Genomic DNA, 13714 nt, shown 5'->3' with positions numbered 1-13714 from the left:
ACCTTCCTCCCAGCTTTCTTTAACCAGGTCCAAAACCCCGCGTGGTTTTCTGCCAAACAGCAGTTCAAAGGGAGAAAATCCCGTGGAGGCCTGGGGTACCTCGCGCACTGCAAACAGCAGAGGATCTAGCCACCTGTCCCAGTTACCACTATCCCCGTGCACAAACTTACGGATCATGGACTTCAAAGTCTTATTCAGGCGCTCAACGAGGCCGTCAGTTTGGGGGTGGTAAACACTGGTTCGAATGGACTTGATTCCCAATAATCCGTACAGTTCTCTCAGTTTTCGTGACATAAATTGTGTGCCTTGATCAGTCAGGATCTCTTTCGGGATCCCGACTCGGGAGATAACTTGAAACAGCGCCTGTGCAACACTCTTTGCAGATATGCTGCGCAGTGGCACTGCCTCTGGATATCGTGTTGCGTAATCCACCAGGACTAACACAAATCGATATCCGCGTGCACTTCGGTGAAATGGCCCGATGAGGTCCATCCCAATCCGCTCAAATGGGACCTCCATCAGCGGTAATGGGCGCAAAGGAGCTCTCGGGATGGCCGGTTGGTTAACCAACTGGCATTCGGGGCAGGACGCACACCAGCGGCGTACGTCTGCCCGAATGCCTGGCCAATAGAATCGGGCCATCACACGGTTTAGTGTCTTTTCATATCCCATGTGCCCAGCCATCGGGTTATAATGAGCCGCCTGGAAAACCATTTCCCGGCGGCTTTTCGGGACCAACAGCTGTGTTATAATTTCCTCGGTCCGAGTGTCACGACTCACTCTGTACAACCTATCCCTGCACAATGAAAAGTGCGGATATGTTAACGGTGCGTCAGGGTGCACCACGTGACCATCAATTTTCATCACTTGGTCAAAGGCACAGCGTAGAGTATCATCACGAGACTGCTCGAGTGGAAAATCTTCCATGGAGTCAAACACGGGAACCTGCGGCGCCTCCTGTGAAGGCACCGCCGGCTCCCCCTCCCCGTCTGCAGCGTCGGACAACCTCGCGTCACCACTGAGCACGGCGCACATATCCAATGTCCCTGCCGATCGTGAGCGCACCCCCACACACTGCCCCACTAGTTTATCAAACCCCGGCCAATCAGTACCCAGAATAAGGGGGTGCACCAGGCGGGAGCTAACCGCAGCCTTCACACTATGCTTTTTTCCCTTATAACGAATTTCCACTGGAACTACGGGGTATCTGTGAATATCCCCATGTACACACCTAATATCCACCCACCCCGCCTCTATCAAAGCCCCGGGTCGAATCAGATTCTGGTGAACTATGGACTGCGTGCAGCCTGAGTCCACCATTGCCTGATGTGTACCCCCCTGAATCCTTACCGGAACGCTGTACGTCCCTCCCAGACCGGCGGAGGGTGCTGGAGGGCCGACAACCCGGATCACCTGGCCGACCTCCATCAGTGGGCACTCGCGGCGAAAGTGACCGGGCTGCCCGCACCTCCAACAGTCCTGCACTGCTGCCTGAGGGACCCTCTGCGGGTCGGAAGCAGCACCTGCAGCGGCTGGAACCTGGGGTGGAAAGAGCGGACGGGGGGTGTTAGTGCGAGACAGGGGGAATGGTCGGGCGGGTGTGTGGTGCCCCGCTTCGGCCGCGAACGGTCTCCTTCGGGGCGCCGGTGTGGGACGACCGAGGTCTGCTGGCCGGGCCTCCGGTGTCCGGCCCCGGGAAAAGACCGCCAGGTGATCCTCCGCGAGGGTGATTGCCACCGCCAGGTCCGTGGGTCTGTGGCAGCGCACCCACTCTGCAGTACCGGCCGGCAGCCCCTCCACGAACTGCTCCAGGACCACTTTTTCCAGCATCCCCCGCTCGCCGATGGAGTCCCCTGGCTGCAGCCATCGAGTCGCCGCATCTTTTAGCTGCTGAGCGTAGGTGAACGGACGGTCAGTGGGGCTCAGTTTTGCCCCCCTAAAGCGGCGGCGATGGTCCTCCGCTGAATACCAAAGTCGATCCAGAATGGCCCTTCTGATGTCTGGGTATTCTCCCCGACAACGAGCAGGAAGACCCAGCGCCGCTGTTTGTGCGTCCCCTGACAGGAGGGGAAGCAGTCGCACTGCCCAGTCTTCCTCCGGCCACCTGCATGCCGCCGCCGTGGCCTCGAACATCTCTAAAAAAGACTGCGGGTCATCGGTCGGCGACATCTTGTGGAGGGTCACTCCGGCGGCGAGTGAGGGAGTCGGTGGCGCTGCTCCGGCTCGATCCACCATGGCTTCTAGCAGCTGGGTCTGCCTCTCCGCCTGGTCCTGGAGCGCAGCCAGCTGTTGCCTGCTGAGCACGGCCTGGTCCCGGTTCATCGTTGCGACCTCTGCCAACAGCTGAGCCAGCATAGTAATCGGCTGTTGTGGTTCGGTCATTTTTTTTAATTTATTTATTTATTTTTTTTTAATATCGCTGAGTCCCTTGTCAGGCGCCAAATGTGGCTGTTCTGTGTCACCGTGGGTTCGTCTCAGCCAGTAATGAGCCTTTCTTGGCAGTTTTAATTCTTTTATTGAACACAATTCTTTTGTGGAGTCTCCCTGCTCCAGTCCGACTCCACCTGCGTGCTCGTGTGTCCTTCCTCCTCCCCAGGTCCAGCACGCTACTGTTTTTAAAAGGGGAGAGTGATTAGACAAATGGTTTCTGGTGTACTAATCACTCACCTGATGCTGCTTCCCTGAGCCCCTTCCACACCTCTCTCCTGCAGCTGATGCACCACGCCCCCTCCACAACATGTAATAAAGGATGTGTGCAGTTTGGCTACAGAAATATCTCCATAACCAAAGCCAAACGAGGCAGCTGAAATCAGGGCTTCATATTTGTGTCTGAACTGAAGATCTGAAACACTGACGGGAACTAAACTGCTCAGTGAAAGTGAGAATTTATCACTTTGACATTTCATCCTTTTCACTCACGGTATTTTGAAGTAAATAGTTCTTCTTGTAACCAGGTGTGATTACTACCCTTACCCTAACCCAGGGATGTCCAAAGTCAGTCCTCGAGGGCTGCTGTCCTGCAGGTTTTAGATGTTGCCCTGCTTCAACACACCCGATTCAGATCAAGACCTCATTAACAGGCTTGTGCAGAACTTAACAATCTGTTGAAGAGATCCATTTAATCTGAATCAGGTGTGTTGAAGCAGGGCAACATCTAAAACCTGCAGGACAGCGGCCCTCGAGGACCGACTTTGGACAACCCTAACCCTAACCCACACAGTTGTCCTGACTTAAGGCTCTAGCATGGTTGCCGCGTCTGTCACGGCGGTGTCGCACCGTGACGTCAAAATGACGTTTCAGGCCTGGCGCTTCCCTTGAAAAGACGGCGCAGCGCACTGTCGTGCACCAGTCGATTTTTGTAACTTGGCGGCGCCAACAACGACAGACCGGATGGACCGATGTGAGACCGGCTCAGTGAGGAGGTGCGTTTGTACAGCAGCTGTACGAAACTGCAGGGAAACAGCACAGGGAGCACGTAAACTCCCCAAACTGGTGCACAGAGATTGGCAGAACTTTGGGGAAAGAGGGAGAGTTCTGTAAGAATGTGTGGAAGAAGCTACAGGACAGATACCTGAAGGCAAAGAAGAGGGCAGAGACTCTGTTGATGCCGGGGGCTTCAGACCTTCACCTCTATTAACTGAATTAAAAAATTAAAATGATCCGAAAACTGCAGCAGTATCATTAATTACAGTATTCTTGCTCTTGACAGCGGCATTGTTTTCTTCTCCACTTTCGTGGTTGTAGAGTAGCGGTAACCTTCACCTGGCAGCGCCACCTCTGTGACGGAGAAAATTGCAACTACTGGCGCAATGACTTGCGCCACTATACATGGCGGGCACGAAATCGTGACGTCATCAACACCGCTCGCGCAAGCAGACGCAGCGACCATGCTAGAGGCTTTACACGGTCCTCGTGTCCATGAGGGGTCCAAGAATGTTCCTCCTCCCGTCGCCTTGAGTCAGGTCCTGTGGACCAGGATCTGACCCGGATCAGGTCCTGTGGACCAGAATCTGACCCGGATCAGGTCCTGTGGACCAGGATCTGACCCGGATCAGGTCCTGTGGACCAGAATCTGACCCGGATCAGGTCCTGTGGACCAGGATCTGACCCGGATCAGGTCCTGTGGACCAGGATCTGCAGTCCACTCATTCAAGAGTCCAAACAACAGCACAGAGATGTTCCACAACTTTATTATAGAGCTTCTACACCTGTCACAGCGATCAATAAAACCCAGCCCAGCCCCTGATCATACACCCAAAGTCCTAATCAATAGGACCCCGTCAGCAGGTCCTCATCCGCTCCCCATCCATCGGTTACCTGGCAACAAGGATGGTTCAGTTCTGGCAAAAGGGACCAAACTACACTGATTGGTTGGTTGATAACAGACATTTCCAAGCTGGTGATGTTACATCCTGACTGTTCGAAGTCCTGAAAACCAACAAGAAGACACCTGGACAGTCCAGGTCCAGGTGTCCATTTAGCCCCGCCCCCTTCTGCTACCCGAGCAGGAGAGTGGGCGGGTCCCAGTCCCACCCGGTCCAGGTGGGTTCAGTTTAAATATGTGTCAGTTTGATGTGTTTAAATAGTTTGAAGCTGCAGGCTAAACTCAGGCGAAATAATAAAGATGAAATCATGAAAAATCACTGTCCAAAACTCTGTTCCACACCAGTTTAATCCGGTTCCATCCGGGTCCTGACGGAAACTCCGCCCCCAATGGTGCAGCAGTTTGAAGCGCCTGCTTCAACACTCCTGCTTAGCCAGGCGGGCGGGGTTTACCAGCGGTTAACCAGCGGTTAACCAGCGGTTTACCAGCGGTTTACCACCGTTTTACCAGCGGTTTACCAGCGGTTTACCAGCGGTTTACCACCGTTTTACCACCGTTTTACCAGCGGTTTACCAGCGGTTTACCACCGGTTTACCACCGTTTTACCAACGGTTTACCACCGTTTTACCAGCGGTTTACCAGCGGTTTACCAGCGGTTTACCACCGTTTTACCAGCGATTTACCAGCGGTTTACCACTGGTTTACCAGCGATTTACCAGCGGTTTACCACACATTTATTTATTTCTCATCCCACGACGACTCTGCCTCTTCATGACAGAAGGTGAAACAGAGGAGGTAACGGACGGGTGAAAACCACCTGCTTCATGTCTCATTATGTAAACTGAATATTTAGGTGAAGCTGCAGATGTTGTTACATTCATTAAAGCTGCAGCTGTGAAGCTGGGGGGGGGGCTCCTCCTAAAAGCAAAGTGTTTCTACATTCAGAGACATTTCTGATCCTGGAAGTCCTGAAACTCTGTGGATCAGAGCTCCATTTCAGGACGTTTTGCTTGGTTTTCTCTGACTCCACCCCTCCCAGGCCGGCTCAGGGGGGAAAACGAGTGCGCCCAGAGGGGTTAAGCTCGGGTCTGATGGTCTCTGCTGGATGGTCTCTGTGGATGTTCTGACCCCCCCGCCCCAGAACGGAGCGTCACTGCTGGGCCAGCAGGGCGCTCCGGTTGGCCTTCATCTTCTCCAGGCGTTTGGCCAGGTGGCTGTTGGTGGCCTCCAGCTCGTCGATCCGGTCCAGAGCCGAGCGGAGCTGCGGGGACACCAAGACAACCAGACTATGGTTACATCAAAGAAAACATCAAAGAAAACTGAGAAAACTGAGAAAACATCAAAGAAAACAGAAAACATCAGAGAAAACATCAAAGACTAGGGATGGGAATCGAAAACCGGTTCCCAGTGTTTCAATTCCTAGGAATCGTTTTGCAATTTTGCAAACGATTCCCTTATCGATGCCAGAATGGCGTCCAGCACAGCCAGCAGCCAACAGTAAACATGGCGTCCAAGCGGTACAAACGCTCGAAAGTTTGGTTACACATCCCTAAAAAAGACGACAACAGGGCAACTTGCAAAGTGAATATTTCACCAAAGGGAGGAAATACTACCAACATGCAATAACTATGAATGAATGTCGCGTTTTCGATCCGCTCCGGACTAACGTTGGTGAATCTGAACCCAGCAACGTTAGCAACGTTAGCAACGTTAGCATGTCCTCGGCTAACACTGCAGGTAACTAACTAACAAACACTGCCTATCATGTTAGCACCATTTGCCTGATTGTAAAAGCTGCTGTTAGTAACGGTTAAGGTTAAATGAATGCCTTCTCAGGCATTACATTTAGATGAAATCATGAGAGACAGAGCCTGACTGGCTCAGAGCCAGAGGCTGGTGGTACTACCCCCAGTTCACCTCTACCTCCAGCTTCTCCTTTCACCAGAGCAGGAAGAGTTAAATTACCCAGGCCAGGATAGACCAATGTGGACCTCACCGTTGTTGGGTTTGTGAGGTCATGACTCGTGTTACTTCTAAACTAAACAAAGTTGATGCTAATCGACCGGTTTGTTGTCCTTTTTCTCCAAATGAGAATCGATAAGGGAACCGACAAAGAACCGAATCGTTAAGCAGAATCGAAAATGGAATTGTAAAAATCTTATCAATTCCCATCCCTATCAAAGACTATCAAACAGAAGCCGCTGAGCAGGTTTAATGGGGAACAGACAGCAGGGGGCGCTCTCACCTCTCTCTGCAGCTTTCTCTTCTCCACCTTCAGCTCGTCTTCCACCTTCTCGCCGTTTTCGGACGCCGACTTGTAGCGAGTCACCTGACCCTCCAGACGGATCACCTGAGGACACGGAAAAATGTTTGGATGGATCGAACACGAACTCTGTTGGTGATGAGAGTGGAAGCTTCAGGACCTCTGGTTCTGTTGGTTCTGTCTGGTTCTGTCTGGTTCTGTTGGTTCTGTCTGGTTCTGTTGGTTCTGTCTGGTTCTGTTGGTTCTGTTGGTTCTGTTGGTTCTGTCTGGTTCTGTTGGATCTGTTGGTTCTGTCTGGTTCTGTTGGTTCTGTTGGTTCTGTCTGGTTCTGTTGGTTCTGTCTGGTTCTGTCTGGTTCTGTCTGGTTCTGTTGGTTCTGTCTGGTTCTGTCGGTTCTGTTGGTTCTGTCTGGTTCTGTCGGTTCTGTTGGTTCTGTCTGGTTCTGTTGGTTCTGACGGTTCTGTCTGGTTCTGTCTGGTTCTGTTGGTTCTGTCTGGTTCTGTTGGTTCTAGGTGGAACGGTACAAAAGACTCACGGTTCGGTACGTACCTCGGTACGGACCCTACGGTTCGGTACATTTTCGGTACAGTGCCGAAGGAGGCGTGTAGCGAGGTTCGAGCACATGTAATAGATATCTGAATCCTGCCTCTCCTACAGTGGAATATGGGCGCATAGCAGATAAGATGTAAATTCCAATTGCTTCGGTAATTGTTTTTGCTCTGCATGTATTCGTATCCAGGGGTTGTTGTAATACATTTGGGAGACGTAATTGGTCGGGTCTTTTCATGGTTCTATAGAACACACCTGACGGAGGTGTGTGGTGGTCGGTAGCTACGCCCCATGTCATGCTATCACGGCTGAAATGTTTCATCATACCACACAGACAGAACCGGCGCGTGTTTAATAAGTTAAACTTACACGTTGTCTCCTTTGTCTGCGGCGCGCTGCTCTCCTTTCTTCCTTCATGAAACGAAGAAGTATGGCCTGCGCTCGATCCTGACTCTCTCTGTGAGCTCTTCCAGCCTCGATATTAGACGCCTGATGTGATCGTCCGTGATTAATATCACCATCATGCAGACCATGAACACGGGGGCCTCCCCGCTCTCCATATTAGCTTCTTTGTGGTGTTTTTTCTTCTCTCGGGTTTTGTTTTGTTCCGTTTTGGTGTTGAATGTGGCGCTAAACGGCTAACGGCTAACACGTCACTGACGCGGACGGCTGCGCGCGGCGCATCAGTCCCGACTCATGTGCGAATGCAGACTGAAACGGCTCCGCTGGGGAAGGACAGTTATCAGAACGAAATTCGAGTAGGACAGTTCTGATAACTGCGTTCTTATAACCACTCTGTCCGAAAGCGTATATCTCTACGGACCAATCAGAGCTTGCATGTGGCAGTGTTTAAATGGGTCCTGAAGGAAACTCTTGCAAAATAACAGTTCCGCGTTCAGAAAACTTCCGTACCGTGTGTATTCTGCGTGGAAATGCGCGTACCGAACCGTGACCCCCGTACCGTGACGGTTCGGTACGAATACATATACCGTGCCGGCCCTAGTTGGTTCTGTTCTGTTTAGTTCTGTTTGGGTCTGTTTGGTTCTGTCTGGTTCTGTTGGGTTCTGTTGGGTTCTTTTGGGTTCTGCTGGTTCTGTTGGGTTCTGTTGGTTCTGTTTGGGTCTGTTTGGTTCTGTCTGGTTCTGTTGGGTTCTGTTGGGTTCTTTTGGGTTCTGTTGGTTCTGTTGGTTCTGTTTGGTTCTGTTTGGGTTTGTTTGGGTCTATTTGGTTCTGTTGGTTCTGTTCTGTTTGGTTCTGTTTGGTTTTGTTGGTTCTGTTTGGTTCTGTTGGGTCTGTTTGGTTCTGTCTGGTTCTGTTGGTTCTGTTCTGTTTGGTTGTGTTTGGTTGTGTTTGGTTTTGTTGGTTCTGTTTGGTTCTGTTTGGGTCTGTTTGGGTCTGTTAGTTCTGTTGGTTCTGTCTGGGTCTGTTCTGTCTGGGTCTGTTCTGTTGGGTTCTGTTGGTTCTGTCTGGTTCCGTTTGGGCCTGTTGGTTCTGTTTGGGCCTGTTGGTTCTGTTGGTTCTGTTGGGTTCTGTTGGGTTCTGTTCTGTTGGTTCTGTCTGGTTCTGTTTGGTTCTGTTGGTTCTGTTGGTTCTGTTGGTTCTGTTTGGAAGGGAAGGCCAAGGAAGGCCAGGGAAGGAAAGGGAAGGAAAGGGAAGGCCAGGGAAGGCCAGGGAAGGCAAGGGAAAGGAAGGGAAGGCCAGGGAAGGCCAGGGAAGGTCAGGGAAGGCCAGGGAAGGCCAGGAAAGGTCAGGGAAGGCCAGGGAAGGTCAGGGAAGGCCAGGGAAGGTCAGGGAAGGTCAGGGAAGGCGAGGGAAGGCCAGGGAAGGTTAGGGAAGGCCAGGGAAGGCCAGGGAAGGCAAGGGAAGGCCAGGGAATGCCAGGGAAGGCAAGGGAAGGCCAGGGAAGGCCAGGGAAGGAAAGGGAAGGCAAGGGAAGGCAAGGGAAGGCAAGGGAAGGGAAGGCCAGGGAAGGCAAGGGAAGGCAAGGGAAGGGAAGGCCAGGGAAGGCCAGGGAAGGCAAGGGAAGGCAAGGGAAGGGAAGGCCAGGGAAGGCCAGGGAAGGCAAGGGAAGGCAAGGGAAGGTCAGGGAAGGCCAGGGAAGGCAATGGAAGGAAAGGGAAGGCCAGGGAAGGAAAGGGAAGGGAAGGCCAGGGAAGGCCAGGGAAGGCAATGGAAGGAAAGGGAAGGCCAGGGAAGGTCAGGGAAGGCCAGGGAAGGCCAGGGAAGGTCAGGGAAGGCCAGGGAAGGCCAGGGAAGGCAATGGAAGGAAAGGGAAGGCCAGGGAAGGTCAGGGAAGGCAAGGGAAGGCCAGGGAAGGCCAGGGAAGGAAAGGGAAGGGAAGGCCAGGGAAGGCCAGGGAAGGTCAGGGAAGGCCAGGGAAGGCCAGGGAAGGTCAGGGAAGGCCAGGGAAGGCAAGGGAAGGGAAGGCCAAGGAAGGCCAGGGAAGGTCAGGGAAGGTCAGGGAAGGCCAGGGAAGGCCAGGGAAGGCCAGGGAAGGCCAGGGAAGGTCAGGGAAGGCCAGGGAAGGCAATGGAAGGAAAGGGAAGGCCAGGGAAGGCCAGGGAAGGCAAGGGAAGGCAAGGGAAGGCCGGGGAAGGCCAGGGAAGGTGAGGGAAGGCCAGGGAAGGAAGGGGAAGGAAAGGGAAGGCAAGGGAAGGCCAGGGAAGGAAAGGGAAGGAAAGGGAAGGCAATGGAAGGCCAGGGAAGGAAAGGGAAGGCAAGGGAAGGCCAGGGAAGGCCAGGGAAGGTCAGGGAAGGCCAGGGAAGGAAAGGGAAGGGAAGGGAAGGCAAGGGAAGGCCATGGAAGGCCAGGGAAGGCCAGGGAAGGTCAGGGAAGGCCAGGGAAGGCCAGGGAAGGCAAGGGAAGGACAGGGAAGGCCAGAGAAGGCAAGGGAAGGACAGGGAAGGCCAGGGAAGGCCAGGGAAGGAAAGGGAAGGTCAGGGAAGGCCAGGGAAGGCAATGGAAGGAAAGGGAAGGCCAGGGAAGGTCAGGGAAGGCAAGGGAAGGCCAGGGAAGGCAAGGGAAGGGAAGGCCAGGGAAGGCCAGGGAAGGTCAGGGAAGGCCAGGGAAGGCAATAGAAGGAAAGGGAAGGAAAGGGAAGGCAAGGGAAGGAAAGGGAAGGCAAGGGAAGGAAAGGGAAGGCAAGGGAAGGCAAGGGAAGGCAAGGGAAGGCCAGGGAAGGCAAGGGAAGGTCACGGAAGGCCAGGGAAGGCCAGGGAAGGTCAGGGAAGGCAAGGGAAGGGAAGGGAAGGGAAGGGAAGGTCAGGGAAGGCCAGGGAAGGCCAGGGAAGGTCAGGGAAGGCCAGGGAAGGTCAGGGAAGGCCAGGGAAGGCAATGGAATGAAAGGGAAGGAAAGGGAAGGCAAGAGAAGGCAAGGGAAGGAAAGGGAAGGCAAGGGAAGGAAAGGGAAGGAAAGGGAAGGCAAGGGAAGGCCAGGGAAGGCAAGGGAAGGCCAGGGAAGGCCAGGGAAGGCAATGGAAGGAAAGGGAAGCCAAGGGAAGGCCAGGGAAGGCCAGGGAAGGCCAGGGAAGGCCAGGGAAGGCCAGGGAAGGAAAGGGAAGGGAAGGCCAGGGAAGGCCAGGGAAGGCAATGGAAGGAAAGGGAAGGCCAGGGAAGGTCAGGGAAGGCCAGGGAAGGTCAGGGAAGGCCAGGGAAGGTCAGGGAAGGCCAGGGAAGGCCAGGGAAGGCAATGGAAGGAAAGGGAAGGCCAGGGAAGGTCAGGGAAGGCAAGGGAAGGCCAGGGAAGGCCAGGGAAGGTCAGGGAAGGCCAGGGAAGGCCAGGGAAGGTCAGGGAAGGCCAGGGAAGGCCAGGGAAGGTCAGGGAAGGCCAGGGAAGGCAAGGGAAGGGAAGGCCAGGGAAGGCCAGGGAAGGTCAGGGAAGGCCAGGGAAGGTCAGGGAAGGTCAGGGAAGGCCAGGGAAGGCCAGGGAAGGCCAGGGAAGGCCAGGGAAGGCCAGGGAAGGAAAGGGAAGGCCAGGGAAGGTCAGGGAAGGTCAGGGAAGGAAGGGGAAGGAAAGGGAAGGAAAGGGAAGGCAAGGGAAGGCCAGGGAAGGAAAGGGAAGGAAAGGGAAGGCAATGGAAGGCCAGGGAAGGAAAGGGAAGGCAAGGGAAGGCAAGGGAAGGCCAGGGAAGGTCAGGGAAGGCCAGGGAAGGAAAGGGAAGGGAAGGGAAGGCAAGGGAAGGCCATGGAAGGCCAGGGAAGGCCAGGGAAGGTCAGGGAAGGCCAGGGAAGGCCAGGGAAGGCAAGGGAAGGAAAGGGAAGGTCAGGGAAGGCCAGGGAAGGCAATGGAAGGAAAGGGAAGGCCAGGGAAGGTCAGGGAAGGCAAGGGAAGGCCAGGGAAGGCAAGGGAAGGGAAGGCCAGGGAAGGCAAGGGAAGGGAAGGCCAGGGAAGGCCAGGGAAGGTCAGGGAAGGCCAGGGAAGGCCAGGGAAGGTCAGGGAAGGCCAGGGAAGGCAATAGAAGGAAAGGGAAGGAAAGGGAAGGCAAGGGAAGGAAAGGGAAGGCAAGGGAAGGAAAGGGAAGGAAAGGGAAGGCAAGGGAAGGCAAGGGAAGGCCAGGGAAGGCAAGGGAAGGTCAGGGAAGGTCAGGGAAGGCCAGGGAAGGCAAGGGAAGGTCAGGGAAGGCAAGGGAAGGGAAGGGAAGGGAAGGGAAGGGAAGGAAAGGGAAGGCAAGGGAAGGCAAGGGAAGGAAAGGGAAGGCAAGGGAAGGAAAGGGAAGGAAAGGGAAGGCAAGGGAAGGCAAGGGAAGGCCAGGGAAGGAAAGGGAAGGAAAGGGAAGCCAAGGGAAGGCCAGGGAAGGAAAGGGAAGGAAAGGGAAGGCAAGGGAAGGCAAGGGAAGGGAAGGGAAGGGAAGGGAAGGGAAGGGAAGGGAAGGCAAGGGGAGGCCAGGGAAGGAAAGGGAAGGAAAGGGAAGGAAAAGGAAGGAAAGGGAAGGGAAGGGAAGTGAAGGGAAGGGAAGGGAAGGGAAGGCAAGGCAAGGGGAGGCCAGGGAAGGCCATGGAAGGCAAGGGAAGGCCAGGGAAGGCAAGGGAAGGCCAGGGAAGGAAAGGGAAGGAAAGGGAAGGCAAGGGAAGGCAAGGGAAGGCCAGGGAAGGCAAGGGAAGGCCAGGGAAGGCCAGGGAAGGCAAGGGAAGGCAAGGGAAGGAAAGGGAAGGCCAGGGAAGGGAAGGGAAGGGAAGGGAAGGGAAGGGAAGGGAAGGGAAGGGAAGGGAAGGGAAGGGAAGGTCAGGGAAGGCAAGGGGAGGCCAGGGAAGGCCATGGAAGGCAAGGGAAGGCCAGGGAAGGCCAGGGAAGGCCAGGGAAGGAAAGGGAAGGCAAGGGAAGGGAAGGGAAGGGAAGGGAAGGGAAGGGAAGGGAAGGGAAGGTCAGGGAAGGCCAGGGAAGGCCAGGGAAGGCCAGGGAAGGTCAGGGAAGGCCAGGGAAGGCAATGGAAGGAAAGGGAAGGAAAGGGAAGGCAAGGGAAGGAAAGGGAAGGCAAGGGAAGGAAAGGGAAGGAAAGGGAAGGCAAGGGAAGGCAAGGGAAGGCCAGGGAAGGAAAGGGAAGGAAAGGGAAGGCAAGGGAAGGCAAGGGAAGGCCAGGGAAGGCAAGGGAAGGCAAGGGAAGGAAAGGGAAGGCAAGGGAAGGGAAGGGAAGGCAAGGGAAGGTCAGGGAAGGCAATGGAAGGCCAGGGAAGGCAAGGGAAGGCAAGGGAAGGAAAGGGAAGGCCAGGGAAGGCCAGGGAAGGCCAGGGAAGGCCAGGGAAGGCAAGGGAAGGCCAGGGAAGGCAAGGGAAGGTCAGGGAAGGCAAGGGAAGGCAAGGGAAGGAAAGGGAAGGCAAGGGAAGGGAAGGGAAGGCACTTACATTCTGCTCCAGAGCCGTGACTTCCTGCTCAGACTTCACCAGCTTGAACTTGAGCTCACTGATCTGCCTGTTGGCGTCTCCTGAGGAAGAACCAAACTGAATGTGTTACTGGTTCTCCTGAGGAAGAACCAAACTGAATGTGTTACTGGTTCAGGAACTCACGCTGCAGGTCCAGCAGATGGGGGGCCGTCCCGTTCTCCAGACCGCCTTCCTCCGGGTTCTGGACTCCGTCCGTCCCGTCGCTCTGGTCCAGCTGAGACTTGAGCAGCCTCACCTGTTCACACATCATGCAGAGTATCATGCACAGGTCTCAGGTTTACCTGCTGTGAGCTGCAGACCTCTCATCTCACCTGGTCCCGTAAGCCCTCCCTCTCCTCAAACAGCTTCTTCAGGCGCAGCTCTGAAACACACCAGAGAGGAAACCTGAATCAGGCTTCTGCTCCTTTAACTACAGGGTTAAAAAGTCCAGAAAACAGAGTCCAGAGGATCTGTTACCAACTTTACCAACCTGATGAGGACACACTCCCCTTCACTGGGAGGCTGGACCCAAAAACAAAATGGGCGACAACAGAACCCAATAGGTTGGTCAGACTACAAGCATGTCTTAAAGACATAAAGACCTGGATGACTCAGAACTGTCTGCTGCTAAATTCAGACAAAACTGAAGTCGTTATCTTTGGACCTGAGCGCTTCAGGGAGAAATTGTCTAGCTATATAGTTACTCTAGATGGTATTTCCT

At 54.5% G+C, this 13714-nt stretch overlaps 1 protein-coding gene across 2 annotated transcripts in view; it reads right to left on the bottom strand.

The window, feature by feature from the left end:
* Nucleotides 1-4174: 4174 nt before the first annotated feature.
* Nucleotides 4175-13714, bottom strand: part of lrrfip1b (leucine rich repeat (in FLII) interacting protein 1b) — a 28612-nt gene continuing 19072 nt past the window's right edge. For both annotated transcript variants that reach the window (XM_075477243.1, XM_075477244.1), the window contains 5 exons: nt 13326-13375; nt 13138-13249; nt 12976-13055; nt 6570-6674; nt 4175-5585 (listed from right to left, as the gene is read on the bottom strand). In XM_075477243.1, coding sequence (XP_075333358.1) covers nt 5475-5585; nt 6570-6674; nt 12976-13055; nt 13138-13249; nt 13326-13375 — 458 coding nt within the window. In that variant the 3' untranslated portion in view covers nt 4175-5474. The remainder of the gene's footprint in view (nt 5586-6569; nt 6675-12975; nt 13056-13137; nt 13250-13325; nt 13376-13714) is intronic.

The sequence above is a fragment of the Odontesthes bonariensis genome, chromosome 11 (assembly GCF_027942865.1).
Source record: "Odontesthes bonariensis isolate fOdoBon6 chromosome 11, fOdoBon6.hap1, whole genome shotgun sequence".
In the NCBI taxonomy this organism is placed as follows: Eukaryota; Metazoa; Chordata; class Actinopteri; order Atheriniformes; family Atherinopsidae; genus Odontesthes; species Odontesthes bonariensis.
Note: the sequence above shows the minus strand (reverse complement) of the source record. Positions and strands in the feature narration are given on the sequence as shown.